Source organism: Salarias fasciatus, chromosome 20 (genome assembly GCF_902148845.1).
Source record: "Salarias fasciatus chromosome 20, fSalaFa1.1, whole genome shotgun sequence".
Classification (NCBI taxonomy): Eukaryota; Metazoa; Chordata; class Actinopteri; order Blenniiformes; family Blenniidae; genus Salarias; species Salarias fasciatus.
In genome coordinates this window covers 18,874,598-18,890,143 of record NC_043764.1, presented here as the reverse complement: position 1 = coordinate 18,890,143, position 15,546 = coordinate 18,874,598, and the positions used below count along the sequence as shown (strand labels likewise).

General features: G+C 43.9%; 1 protein-coding gene across 1 annotated transcript in view; it reads left to right on the top strand.

The window, feature by feature from the left end:
- Positions 1-15,546, top strand: part of fgd (faciogenital dysplasia) — a 59,737-nt gene that overhangs the window by 26,146 nt on the left and 18,045 nt on the right. Inside the window, exons 2-4 of the mRNA XM_030119370.1 lie at positions 10,382-10,552; positions 13,753-13,954; positions 14,791-15,403. Of these exons, the coding sequence (XP_029975230.1) occupies positions 10,382-10,552; positions 13,753-13,954; positions 14,791-15,403 (986 nt within the window). The remainder of the gene's footprint in view (positions 1-10,381; positions 10,553-13,752; positions 13,955-14,790; positions 15,404-15,546) is intronic.

The following is a 15,546-nucleotide window of genomic DNA, read 5'->3' as shown; positions in this document are numbered from 1 at the left end:
CAGCCCCTTCTCACCTACACCCCTGTGCTGGGTTGAACCAGCCCGGCGGGGCTGAACAGGACTGCAGGGGGCAGCGTGTTGACCCGCAGTGGGCCGGGCTGTTGCACCCTGGGACCTTTTGACTGTCAGCAGCTTCATCCACACTCCCCTCCTCGTGCTAACATCCGTCCTGCCTGGAACAGATGCAGGATGGTGCAGAGGAACCTCTCCACCTCATCCACCTCCTCCACCACCACATAGCCCTGAAACTGGAAGCTCAGGCACAAGAAAGAGAACTTCGCATTTTTGGGCAAATTTGAAAAACAATAATGAGCCTTTTTGATCTGATTTCCTTCATGTTCAGAAGCACACCTGACAATAAACTGTGTCACCTGACAAACATTTTTCTTCTCATCTAACTGGATAGCAGGTTTGATTAGTCTTGGCACAAAATATTGATTATAATTCCTCTTGACAGATATTTTCTTCCGATCGATTCTTTATTCTGCCGAGTATAACATTTAAATGAAGCCGCTGTTTTGTACACGTGTGACCAGACATCCAAAGCCAGGAAAATGTGTTTATTTTCATGTATGGTAAATATACATTTCAAAGTGTGACATTTTAGTACATTAACCTGCCTCTCAGCTTTAAAAATGAGTAAATCACACACCTTCAATATTGAGATGTGCATTTTTCCTCCAGAAATTCTACTTTTGCTCCTCCTACTATGAGTACCACTAGTAATGGTGGTACTTTTATTGTGTAGTATTTTTCTAACTCGAAGCACGATGTAATTCACAGTGCAGCAACTGTAACGACATTAGAATCATCAAAGACAAAAAAAAAAAAAAAAGCCAAATACAAATGCATTTGAGTTAATTTTTTCATTTGCTAACAGATGGTATAATACCAGATGGATGTTCTCGAGTGAAGTGTCTTTTTTCTTTCATACATGCTGTATATAATATCTAAATTTATCTGCAGTAGCTGCCCTCATAAGAAGACGCTTCTTTCTGTTATATTTTTTTAGAGGAAGGTTGTTTTTTACAGAGATAGAATTCTGTGGCCATGCGTAGTGTTTTTAGATTGCCTGTGAAACCTCCGCTCTGCGAAACCTTTGCTCTATGTGGGTCGCATTTTATTGGCGAACGAGAAGGATTTGGCCGGCCTTGTTTTCGGCGCGTTTCCCGGCAGCCGCAGCGGAGCACTTTGTGGCTGTTAAATGTTTGCAAATCACAGATACGTTGAACTGAGTTAAGTGTGAAAGTAATTTTGTGGTCATTGCTGCAGAGTGGTTTCCATAAAGTTAAATGGCCTTGTGACAGACTGAATGTGTGCATGTGTATGTTTACATGTGCACACACACACAAACACACACACACACACACGTTTGTGTAGGTGCATGCATGTAGATGCCATGCGATTGCCGTCGTGGGGCAATATACTTGACTTGTGATCAGCATTTAATCAATTGTGCAGTCATCCATAGTGGAGTTCTTGACTGGGCTTGTCCCTCTCAATGACGACTTAATCCCACAAATCAATGTATGGTAAAATAATCAAAGCAGTCACACTTCAGAGCGCCGTAGTCGATTTCAAGAGTGATCAAGCTGTGACCTGGAATATTAAAGTACGTAGTAGTCATCACAGCAATACCTCCTTAGGACGGGGAATGATCGAAATTTGTTTTGAAAATGTTATTCCAGTCCGTGGTTGCCGGTGAATCATGGAGCAGACCTGTGTTGTTCAGACCTCCCCCATGCCCCACGGGGATGGAAAGAGCTGGACTATTTTTTTTTTTCCAGCACCAGCAGAAAATTCTCTTTACCGGTGTTAGAAAAATGGGCTCAGATGTTAAAGACAAACTCTCCTACGTAACGTCGCGCTGATCGTTGCTGATTGCACAAGTCCAGTTGGGTTTTTATGTTCGGTAATGAAAGCCACCATTGAGAGCCTGGACAGTAGATTTCAGTGAGGCTTCAGTAGTTTCTGGGACAGTCGGGCAGTCATCTCCACGGGCAGGTTTGTAAACCCCCTTGTTCTCCTCTGTGTGTGTTGCCCTAATTGCCAATCTGTGTCTGTTTCCTTTACAGTAATGCTCTGGGCTACAGTGCTTCTAGTCAAATGCAGGCTTGTTTCTGTGCACCACACTTGATAAAAGTCCTGTCATGGTGGGAAGCAGAGGAGGGCTAGCTGTGAATTGGCGAGGACAGTGAGCAGCCGTGCCGCCAAACCACGTGTTTCATGAAAATTATTACATTTTAATCATCTCTTTGTCACTGAGCCGCTTACCGTAAACGCTGAGTGTTCTCGCCCTGCCTTGCTTTGTATCTGCGGAGCTGACTGCTGATTGCAGTGGCCTTGAGTCATGCATGTGGGAAAAGGTCAGTGGATGTGTCATGGATCACCATCAGCTTTTTTTTTTTTTCGTATGACCAGCCACTAAGGACGCAGCACTGTCTGGTACATGTAAAAAGCTGTTGAACTGCGACAGCATTGTACTTACCAGCTTACTGAGCGCTGGTCACATTTATAGACATAAAACTGATTTTTAATTTATCCAATTAAGTTTGAAAATCCTTCTCAAAACAAGCATAGATCTTTATGACTTACCTCCATGCTATTATTTCAATATAAATCAGACCATTACAATAGTCATTTTTTTTAGATTTACTGGGGCACAATTAATTTAGTTCAGCCCTCCAAATGCACGGCCAGTATTTGTTTATGCATTTTATTCAGCATTTGTTGACAGTTACGTGTCATTACAGGAAGTGGAAGCAGATGTGTTATTTATCCGCGCTGCATTTTTTACAGCTTCGGCTACTGTGCGTGTGTGTGTGTGTGTCTGTGTGCGCTGAAGTTGGCTGAAGAAACACTTTATGTTTTGTTCCTGTTCACTTATTAGTATTTTTTTTATATTAGTAGAGTTGTTGTACTTGATAAGGTTGTGATTTTCCAGTTATCTGCTGTCTGCTCATCCCCCCGCCCCACCTTGAAAATTGCACGGTCCTAATCTGTGGGAGCTGCTGCAATCTTCCCACTTAGTGTGGGAGACATGTCTTTGTGCCTGCTGTGCCCAATGACCTGAATCTGGGGGAGAGAACAGACCTAACAAGATGACTTGCCTCCCCCTGCTTTGCCCCCAGTGCCTGGGAAACAGTGATACTGGTGAAACTTCAGGCGACACTAAGTCTTCAACAGCACATCTTTTTTTTCACAGAAGTCTAATTGATGCGTTGTACAAAGAGAGTAAGAATTGGTGCGATAACAGAGCATGTTGAGAAAACGCTAAATATATATTTGTAATCTGCAGCCAGATGCCACTGTACATGATTGGATAGCTGTTCCCTGATCCCTCTGCGTCCGTGTGTGTGTGTGTGTGTGTGTGTGTGTGTGTGTGTGTGTGTGTGTGTGTGTGTGTGGGAGTGTGCACGTGCATTGAGTGCATGTGCGCGTATGGGTGTTAATAAACCCCGTGGTGGGAGTGGGGACATTTGTTACTGCGCGCTTGAAATCTGCTGATTGTTGGAGATTGAGGATCTGTCCCGCTGTAGCAGCTGTTGTCACACTGACACCAATACTTCCTCTCTCAGCTTTTTTTCTCACATGGGATTGATCTCCTTAAAGACATTCACTAAATCCCCTATATTCGTCAGGCTTTTTCTGTTTTTCTGCTATTCCTCGCTTTGCAGAATAATGTGAAGACTTGATGTGTTTACATTTTAGCATCTCCTTTTATGTCATAGATTTTAAAATTGGACAAAGTGTTTATATTTATGCACAAAAGATTAAAAAACTTTGTGTTTAGGAGATTGTTCTTCTGTTGCAGCAATGCTTGCAATCCATTCCAATTGTAAAACCGGACTGTTTAATTTTCAAAAGGTGCTACATTTGTAGTAAACATGCATTTATGGGATGAGCAGCAGAGCATGTGGGTTGCATCTATTAAAAGTTTACGAAATCTTCTCTTTGCTGCTGCTGTTGCCTATTTTTTGGGGTCACCCCAGTTACTGACCTTTTGAATATCTCCTTTCAATGCAGCGACATTTTAAAAATTAGGCTTTACAACCAGTGGCAGTCCCGCCATGTCTCCACATCCTGTGACCGAGCTGCAGGCTGTGATGTTTGTGTCAGAGTGACCAACACAATCAGGCTGACTGCCTTGCTGGTGGCAGATGCTGGTTGAAGAACGGGATCTGTCCCACAGCAGTGTGTAGGCGAGCTGTTGTGACTGTGCATGATTCTTCCACACACTGAAACTCTTCAATGAACTGACTATTATTTTGCCAGTATGACTTGTTTCTGCAGACATCTACCAGTTAGTTAACAAAGCAAGCGCAGAAAAGCTTTTTGGTTTTATTGACAGAGGAGATTTTCCTAAGGTTCCATGTTCACAGCCCTGCTGCTCATCCTCTAAATGCATATTCCTCACAAATGTGGGACAATTTGAAAGGGAAATAGAATTACTTTCCAACAATGTGTAGAAGAAAACAAACTCAAATTTGCTTAATTTGTGTTCAGACTTTGTTTTTAACCACATCCTTTTGATTTAGTGGCCCCGGTGTGCTTACTGAGGCGACGCATAATATAATATTAGTGCTGCACTGTGGATTTGTGTCTCTCCTGTTTATGTACTGTAGGGGGCGATAACTGAAAAGTAGATCAAGGTCAGGGCACACATCATGTCTGCTGTGGCACAGAGAGGGAAGAGGCGGGGCCAGACGTCTGGGTGAGGAGTGTCAGATGAAACTAATAGTGCCCGTTGACTTCTCAGTATCTTTCTCTATTGTTTTGTTTCCTGCTTTCGCAGGAAACTGCAAGGAATGCCCAAAATGTGCACGTGTGTCAGAGTTTATAAGAAGTGGCTCTGTGGCTCATCGAGGGGGATGACGGTGTGGTGGAGGAAAGATTGTGTCTCTTCAGCTCAGTCTTTCAGGGTGAAACACAATCAGGACAACATGCTTTGGTGACACATTTCCTGAGAAAGAACAAAAGAAGCAGAGAAGTTCTCATGAAGGCAAGAAAACTGAAAGATGTGATGGAGTCATGGGAGTAACGAGCGATCTCGCTCTGAGAGAATGTCATCGGGGTTTTGCGATTTCTGGGTGGGAAATAATTGGAAAGGGTGCCTGGTTGAAGTTATGGGGGCGCGGCTGTCAGCTCGTCTTCACTCGGGGTTAGTTTGCGGGCAGGAGGCCTGATTGACTGGCTGTCTGAGTGGGAATGCTCTGCGGAGACGGAGTGATCTGTCTCCCCGACAGCACCGGGGCGAGAGGACTGTACTCAAGGGATGATGGGTAATAAATGACTCGGAGGGGGTCGCCTCAGGGCTGACGGTGACTGACAGCGAGCTACGTTTGTCTTTCTTTTTTGTGTGGATGTGTGTGTTAAATCTGTGTGTATTTGAGAGAATTTGATAGGGCAAGTGTAAGTTTATAAAAACATTCATATTATTATTATCATAAAGACAACAGCAGCGAAAAGCCTCACAAATGATGAGTTTTTTTCAGACCGTTTGTGCTCTAGAGACATATTTGAAACATTTAACGTTTGTGTGTGTTCATATTTTAATTTGTGTGTATTGTGGATAGTTCATTGAGATTGGATGCAACAGCTTGAACAAGCAGAGGTGAAATAAATATCGCTCCATTTGTAATGACAAGTGCACTTTCATGTTTTCCATCCCAGGGTTGAATTGATGGATCAGTGGCAATCGAAGCTTTTCTACAGAAGAAATCAATCTGTGTCCAAACTTAGAATGTAGGATGGCGAGTGTGTCTCTCAAAAGAAGAAAAAACAGTGAATGTGTGACAGATCAACAGTCTGAAAGTAAAGAAATACATTTTTTCAATCTGCAGTTGGACGTTGACTGATGTGGTCCTTCTTCGCTGAATAGTTTTTGTTGAGGGGGAAAAAAAGAGGCCATTGCTGTTTTTGCCATAACTCCAAACTCGGTGACACATTCAGAGGTTTTGCTCATTTATTGCAGGTTTTCGGGAAACTTGGAGAAAAGAAACACAACAACTCAACCTCAGTTAAATCTGAATTAAATGCTGTCTTATAATGAGACATAAAACCCGAGAAATCAGAGATCAAAACATCTCAATCATTCAACCAGTTCAGTCACAGATGATGGATATTTGGCATTTTAAGTCAGGGGATAGCGAAGAGATGAAAGGAATGAAAAATGAACACAGTACAGACTGATGGGACCAGAACACAAACATTTAGGCTCCACGGTGTGAGATACATGCAGAAAAGTTCAGAACAACAAGACAGAGAAGCGCACAGAATCATAGACCTGCACAGTTATTGACCTGCAATTATGACAAATAAAGCAATTAGTTCAGATGCACAGCACTTAAAAACCACGATTAGAAAACACATTACAATGTACAGTGCATAAGACCTGGCTTTGATGTTCAGTAGTGCAATGGCTTTCTGGCGCGTCAACATATTGATATGCCATTAATGTGTCTCACCACACCTCTTTTTAAGGTCGGCGCACCCATGAATGGACCATTCAAGCACATTTGTGGCATAAGTGTTGGTGAAAAAGCACAATTTACCTGAATACTTGCACTTGAGCTCCATTTTTGCATCGACCTCAGTGGAAAATTTGGTTTCTATCAGCATGTTAGAATAAAATGTATTTTTTTATCAGTTCAATTTTATAATTACAGCATCATATGAATAAGGCGTTCGCCACAAAATAGAAGGACACAAACACAGACTCTTACTTGTTGTGACCAAACAGATGCGTTCCTCGGGTTTTTCTCCTGTGAGAGCATGACAGGGGTGGAGTTTGGATGCAGACACATGCGTTTTCTCACACTGACAGATGGACGGCGAGAGTATCATTACTCCTCCAATCATGTGTTCTTTTCAAATACCTGAAGGTATCTGAATATTTCTGTGAGTCAGGAAGTCAGTGGCAGCTGTGCTATGTCTCTGAATGCACGCTGTAATGCAGTCTTTCAGGTTACAAGTCAACAGATTTCCATTTCTCAGTCACTTGACGTGGTTATGTCACAGACGGAAGATAGCAGGCCAGACAGGATTATACAATTTTACTTATTCGTCTAATTAAAGGGACTTTGAGTGGCTGGTTGGGTGGGTGAAGGGGTGATACGCAGGGTAATATTGTTAATGTAAGTCTGCGTTAATACTGTCAGACGTATAATTTCTGTTCGTCTCTTGCTGTGTAGCTGGAACAAAGCTGCAGGAATTAATGAGCCTGCTACACTCTTCCCCTTTGAGCTTTTTTCTCCTAAGCCTCTCTTAAAATTACACATTTACAGAGTTAACATCATCTCCGATCGTTCCTCTGAGTCTGAATCAATTTCGCCACGGCCTCGATGCGGCGCGCTCCGACTGGTTATTGCCAGTTCTGAAAGCGTCTTGTGAGCTGTGCGCCACGAGCAAAGTTCAGTTATTGTGGGGGGGGCTGTAACAATACTCCGGGATTACCGGGCTCAGCCGTGACTCACTGTCACGTTACTTCAGGCCCCAGGAGGAGGTACTTTGATCAGGTTTGGCAGGTGAACAGACAGGTGCAGTTCTCTTCAGCGCGGCTGAGGGGAGGAAAGGGTGAATGTTTGGACGCAGCGCAGGATTGAGCGCCGGATTAAGGTGTGTGTGTGTGTGTTTATCTGTGTCTGCATGTGCGTGTGTGTTTACCACAGAGACGGGTTTCGCCGGCGTTCTTTGGCAAACCATGACAGGAGGGCGGGATCAGGTCTGTTTGTGTGGCGAAGATTTTTTTCCATTCATTTGATCGTTGGACTTTGGATATGTGAAACCAAAAGGTTGAAGCTGAGGTAATGTCGTTTGTCAAGGTTGTTCTTCTGAGTCTTTTGTACTTTTTACTGCATTTTCTTTCCTTTTTTTTCCCTCTGTAAGTCAATGTAACTTGGACTCATTGCGTTCCCTATTTTCCTTTACATCGCTGACAGTGTGTCATTTTGTCCTGTTTGTGAGATTTTAATTAGGAAAAACCGTAGCATCAGCTCGTCTCTCCCTCCGTCTTTGCTGTGTCATCAAGTCCCTGTTTGGTGTTAAGCAGTTTTTGTCATAAGGGCCGGGTTTTGCTCTCAGGGAGATGCGGCTACCATGAGTTTCCATAGGCACCAGCCCCTATTGCCTTCGACTTCCACTGCTGTTTGTTTTTCCCAGGAAAGACGGCAGCCGGTCTTGGGTCAGAGGGTTCCTCCTGTCGGCAGTCGTTCGGCTGGAGGACACGTCTGTTGTCTTGATCATAGGTCAAGCTTTCCCTCTGACTCAAACCGCCCCGGTCAGCTCTGATTTAGAGATGGCATTAGCAGAAGCCATTCCAGGAGGCTCTCGATATTTCCTTTGCTAGGGAATGGAAGAAGTAGACATAAATATAAAACCTGCCTGCAGTAGCTACTGGATCTGGGAACCTTTGTTTGGGTCATCGGCCTCACAGTCGCATTATGACCGGGCACTTCTATAACATATGAATTGAAAAGGAATCTGGCTGCTAATGTCATGAAATATAATGATTACAATCATTTCTGTAAAAATGTGGTTAAAAAGACCGTCTTCCTCCCGACACCTGTGAAACCACTTATTTATTCATTTCTGGAAATTGGCTTGGATTCATGTCTGCTCGGTATGGAAAAATGATTGCCCAGAGGTGAGGGAGGCTGTATGCTTTATTTCCACCGCTGCCTCGTATTCCACTGTGAGGGTGGGAATGCCTGCAGTCTGCCACATGAGGCAGGCAGCGCAGCAAGACTCATTACCGACTGAATTTTCTGCTTTCGCTGCCCGGAGCACATCTGAAAAACAACACACGCACGCGAAATTAGGCATGCCGGGACATCTTGTGGGAGCTCCGTGCCACTTTTGAGCTGTAATCCAGCCGGCTGAGAGATGGTGGGACTGGAGTGAAAGTGAAAGGAGGCTGTGTGGTTTGTATAGTTGTTATCGTAATCTTCACAGGGTCGTCACTTTGCGTGGGAACAATGAACAGACGCATCGGTGACAGACTAGTGATGCCAAAAAGGCGACTGTCGAGTCTAAATGCAGCAGCTCTGTAGTACTTCCAGCACACACACACACACACGCGCACGCACGCACACACGCACGCACGCACGCACGCACACACACACACACACACACACACACAAACACTGTGCAAGTCATTAGCAGCTGTTTAAATGCAGAGTTTCTTTTTTGATGACTGAATTTCAAAGGGTTGACTGTAAGGTCACTGGCCCATTTAGATGGCGGCCTTACAGGCCCTTTCTTTTCGAACTTAACTGGAAATCTGATAGTAAAAACACGTGTTCTTTAATATAATTTTGACTGAGACATGTTTGTGGGAAGACTTCCTCGTGTTATTGCAGCAATAAAGACATCAACATGACTGTGTGCATGACCATTTAAATCTTTTGAGAAAATCACTACGGTGCTTTATCCATGTCAGCTATATCATTTTTTTTATTTTTTTTTTTACAAATGCTATTATAGGTTGCACTTACTGTCTGGAGTTTTGTATATATATTGTTTTCATATATATGAAATCAGGACTTCTGATACCTAAACCGTGGCTCGCTGTATTCTGTGCTTATTTCACTGACGGCAAATCACAGAAACAATAGGAACATCCAGAATTACATCTGACGAATACTAATATCAGTTTCTGAAGCTCAAACCGAGCTCCAGTGGCCTTTGATGTTGTTCAGGAACAGTGAAGACATCAATAACCCCCGCTGTGGCACGCCATGCCATGTTTGTTCATTGCTATAAACATTGGCACTGAAGTTTATTTCAAGTCGACGGCGGGTACGCTGTCACGGCTGTATAAATATTCATGGCTGCAAATAATTTGCTGCAGAAAGTAGTCCCCAAGAACTGTTTCTTTTATCCCAGAGTGTGTTTGGAAATGCATTTAGCCTTTTGTAATAAAGCTTCGTGTTTGAGAGCTGTTTGTTTTGTCAGGTTTTTCCCCCATGCGGTGATTTAGATCTCACTCTTAACAAAAGCACAGAGGACTACCGGTGTTATCCTTCTGCAATATCTGCTTCATTGCAAAAGTACACAGTTTATATTTATCTATTTACTGACGGCGTCTCGATAAGCGTGGCTGTTTTCCGGTCACGTCCGGACCGGAGAGTGTTGGAGACACCATGTGGCTCGGCGTGGCCTCGGGGTTTGATGCGCCAGAGTTTCTCTTCTCTGCTTTTCTCTTTGTCTGAGGACGACACCCTGAAACACTCTGAGCTCAAGGTCACTCGCTCATGTCCCAGTCCCTTCGCAGCGCTGCATCGCTCTGCGGGATTATGCTGAAATGTGGTTTGTGTTTTGATGAATCTCCTGAGCCTGATCAATAGTTGATATCGTGTTCCTTCCTGTCTCCTGTGCGCAGACCTCCCTGCCTCCGCTCTGCAGTACCAGTGTCGGCCGGTGGACTACCTGTGTTCCCCGCAGCTGGTGAAGAAAGGTCCGACGCCCAGACCATGTCACGACAGGCCCGCCGTCAAGCCGCGGCCCCCGTCCTCCACGTCGCCCAGACCTCCAACCGCACAGAAACCTCAAGGTTAGACACCGAGACACGTCGCGGCCCCTTCAAGGTCCCTCCGGACACCGGAGCTGTCATTATGAGCGAAAGGTGCAGCGAGATCAGACGTCTGCCACCGAGCAGCCATTTACTCTGCTCTGACAAACGCTTTGCTATAATGTGATACTTGTCAGCTGTCTGACCCCACTCTGCCACTCACGCCGCCTCAGCGACGGCTGCTGCAGCTATAAAGCAGGTCAAACATCCCCAATGTTTGTGTTCGGGCATCATTTGAAGAATGCTAAATACGAAGAGCATGTGTTGTGTTTGGGGAGATGGAGAAAAAAAATACTGGGACACTACACTATAGACATGACCCCGATATTTAAATAGATATTTTAAATTTGGTGGAGCAATGTGGCGAGAATAATCCACTCTGGTCATGTTTATTTGATCATGATTACCGTTTTAATGCATGCAGCTGTGCAACAAATTAAAAGGAGAAAGTGTCAGGCGTCAGCCAGCCTATCGAAAGACGTTCCCTCATTTAATGTTTAGATGCATGGCACAGAAAAGCAGCCAGTCACATTTGTTTGAAAGGGTTGACGTGCAATTGCTGCAGAGGCATGTTTTGTGATTTTCCCATGCACAGGTTAGAAATGCGAAAACACTTTTTTTTATATGCAAACTTGATTAGTTTAGTTTATGTTCTGAAACCCAAACATAACTGATTTACAAGGAGATAAAACGTGAATCCAGTGTGTGTGTGTGTGTGTGTGTGTGTGTGTGTGTGTGTGTGTGTGCGTGGAGATGTGATTGTTCCTCTGTTAGGCCAGCAGTGGGCTCATGACCCGTCCAGTACCCTGAATGTCCACATCTACATCAAGAATTGGCTCGAGGTCCTGAAATATGGCCTTAGATGAAACAGGCATAGAAAATAGACGATTGCAGAATAGCAGCAGTCCCTGAAATTTGAAAAGGTAAAGGAATCATGATTGATTTCACAGCTTAGCCTCAGAGTAATGGTGTTAAGTGGAAGCCATTCACCCGACTGGTTCAGCTGTGTTCATTATGGCTCCACCTCAATGTGCGATTGACTAAACTCTGACACATGTCGCTCTTTAACCTTCACATGACAACTTCTCTGTTTACGTGTCTCCTAGTTACTCATTCAGTTTGTTTTATTTCCTTCAGCCTGTTATATGGAAATGACCTTACCTGTAAACTTCCTCATTCCTGACAGTTTTTTTTAGCTACAACAATGAGATGAAGGCAGTCGCTTTGCGAAGGCATCATTCTCCTTGTTCAGTAGAAATATAAAAAAAAATGTGACACCATGTTTATTCTCAAGTGATGATAAAAACATTGGTGGTTTATTAAGAAATCACAAAGTAGTACCTCAATAAAATTGTATGCATCCCATTTAAAGACAATTATGCTACAAAGCATATAATAAATGGTAAACATTATTGTTACTTTTTCAGTTCTGTGACTTAAAGAAGTCTCCATTAAAAACTTTCCCTTGAAATACCCTTTCAGGGTTGATATTTTCTCCTTTTAAGTACATTAAAAGGGTCTGCCATTTTAAATAAGCTGATACTTATATCCCTCCGGAGATGAGTGAGTAGATAAAAGTAAATGTCATCTTTTATTTTATCCAGGCAGGTAACAGGGATGGAAAACGATCGCAGCCAACAGAGGGCAACAGACAGGTTGCACCTTAAAGAAAATCTTGGATTAAAATAAGCCATCGGGAATATTAAAGAGGTGTGATTTGACTTTAAAGATGTACAGCTTGTTGCAGTTTTACCTTTGTAGTTTATCTTTAAACTGAATTATGATATTTGCAGATATTTTTCATACAGGACTTCATATATGTCCGGAGAAGGCTTTTCTCCCCATACTTTAATGTAGTATAATTAAAAACACAGTCAAATCTCTTGACCAAAACTCCACAACTTTACCATTTTTTAAAATATTGTCAAAATAGTATTTAGACATAGTCAAATATTTCTTATTATATTGAGTTCTGATTTCGTAAAATGCAATTTACAAAAAAGAGTAAATGTGACTTTGAACAAAAATAGCACCATCAACATCTCATTAATTAGCAGTTATTTCCCATCTTGTTTCTATTTTTCCATTGTTAAAAAAGGAGATGGACATAAATAATATCAGTTGCCTAGTAAAGGGTTAATTCACCACATTTGTACTGCCCGTTGTGATTATAGCTACATGATCCCGTGAAGAATAACTTGATTGCCCAATATTAAATGATCATTTTGTTATATCCATCTTTGTTGTAGTTTATTTGCTCATTATAGAATCAATAAAGATGGAACATGATGGAAAATTCTCCTCTGTGCCAATAGATATTCGCGTGAGATTTACCGTAAAAAAAAAAAGGCAACCTCATGTGAATAGGTATTCACCCACATGAATTAAAGTTTTTATTGCTGTATGTCACTATTTTGGCTGAAAACATTAATCAATATGAATAATCAACACATGCACATACTGTACATAAACTGTGCTAAACTCAAAATGACGTGAATATGAACTGCTTATTTAGCCATCTTTTTTTTTTAATGAAGATATCTCATTGTTTTGACAGTAAAGTTACCTCTTTGAGGTTTAATTAGCAGGAGAAAGTTGAGCCGTCACGTTGTTTGTCCTGATTTTATCACAACATTAGGAGAAGAAATGCGAGCTCAGCCTGTCTTTGTTTTATCAGACAGTCGCACACAGACAGAGGAAGTCCTCAGTTTAACAACTGAAACGCATCGTCACATTTCCTCGTTTCTAACAGGCTTCCTAAAATTAAACATGCACACATATTCAGAGAGAATACAGCATGTAAATATTCATGTGCATGAGAATAGGTTTTTTTTTTGTGTGTGTACTGTTCCACGTGTGTGTGTGTGTGTGTGTGTGTGTGTGTGTGTTCATGTGCGTGTATGTGTGTGTGTGGCTATACTGGCTCACACACACTCGTCTCAGCATCCTGTTCTAAAGGAGGAAGTTGGCTGACAGTCTGTCTCACTCTGCTCTGTTGCCTCACATCTCCAGCTTGTCTTCTCTTTTGTAGCTTTTTCTTCAGTTTTTTTCAGAGAAATCGAACACGAGGACTCAGCCATGGAGGTTTTCTCTCTCGGATTTATTCGTGTCACCTGACTGTGTTTCTTGATCTTCTCTCCTCCTCGGCTCCTCTTGCTTCGTCTGGGCTCCTGGACTCGCAGTGCCCCCTAAACCTGCGCACCTGCTGGCCCTCGGACAAGACAAGAAACCGAAGAGGATCCCCCCCGCGCCCTCGAGGCCCCTGCCGGCACCGCCTCCGCCACCGAAGCCAAAGCCGACTCTCCCCCCTCCTGTCCAGGGAGCGCAGCAGCAGAAGGAGGCCCAGAAGGTCGGCCTTCTGATTGAAAGGTTTGAAAATTCAAGGTAAGGAAATTGAGCTTTTTGATAGTCTTCCTTCCTGTTGCTGATTCTTGTACCAGTTTACTAGTTGACTCTCTTAGTTCAAGAACAAAAAAATCTCTGTCTTTGTTTGGAGAGTTTGCATGTTCTCCTAGAGCATGTGGAGGTTTTCAGTGGATACTCTGGTTTCCTCCCACGGTCCCAAAACTTGTAGTTAGCTGGTGTCTCTGAGTGAGTGTGTGTCTTTGCATTTGACCAGTGATGTGCCTGTGTATAACTGGGTCAAATTTACCTTTCCCCCCACTAGAACCACAGGGCAAAAATTACATTTTCCTGACACGCAAACTGCATCCGCGTCTTTTCACATGAAAGCACTGTGGTGTTTATAATAGTGGTGCTGTAATGCCATTCCAGAAATATACCAAAAAACAGAGTGGAAGGCATGAGGCATGCACATCAGGTCGAGGAGTGTGTGCTGCTGTCAGTTTCCTCTTGTTGCTCTAGAGGAGCAGCTTAACATTTAGCTGTAGAAGCCACGGCAAGCTCCACAGCTGCTGCAGCACGAACACAAGCCTGGAAATGTTGTGTTGTTGTGGTAAAGGGAGAAGTGGGACATCAGATTTTTGATGCTGTGCGAGCCTTTTCAGATTTATGTGGATCGATGCACGCTTGCATTGGCAGAAGGGGTTTTGGAGCATTTCTGTGCCCTGTTGCACATCCCACAAATGCATGTTCATTACAGATGTGCCAACATTTAAAGGAGGAATAAGTATTGCTAGAAAAGATGAATAATCTGCCAAACTTTCTCTGTTTACCAGTGATAAAATCAGGTCTGTGTGTTGTTTCTTCTTTGTCCTCAGGGTTCCCATACTGGGGGTGCTCCCGCGGTCACAGCTCCACCTGTGCCTGAGAATGGAAACTGCGTCTGACATCTCCTCCTGCAGCCAGGAAACCGCAGAGACGGCCGCCGGAGACCCTTCGCCCGCGGACAAACTTGCACTGGGCATCTCTGAACAGAACGGCGAGGTGTCTGAACTCTCCTGCCTGGCTTCGATGCACATCGACGGCTCGGACGACACCGCCCTGGACGACTGCGCCGAGGACGACATCCCGCACGGAGTGGGCTGCCTGCACGAGGCGGAGACGGACGACGGCTCGTCCCACAAACTCCTGGACAATCCGGACTCCTCGGAGCAGAACGGGAAGATTCCCAACCGGGACAGCGGCATCGACAGCCCGTCGTGCACGGCGGACGGGGAGGTGTTCCCCAACGAGGACGCCATCGACGAGGAGGATCATTACGACAGCGTCACCGAGACGGAGAGCGTGTCCTGCTGCGTCACTCTGGGCAACAAGCGAGACTCCACGCAGGATGAGGACAGTGACTTGGACGAGGGCAGCAGTGGGGAGATTCAGTCTCTCACAGATTCACAGACTGGCTTTGTGACTGAAACACACTCAGAGGTGCACAAAGTGAGTACAACACACACTCAGCTTCAGATGGTCATGACTCAAGAGTCCAGATGGAAAAATATGATCAGGCCGTGAAAATTCCCTCTTCACTACCAGAATTGTGACCAAGCGTATCTACCACAACTATTTATTGCTTCTAGTTT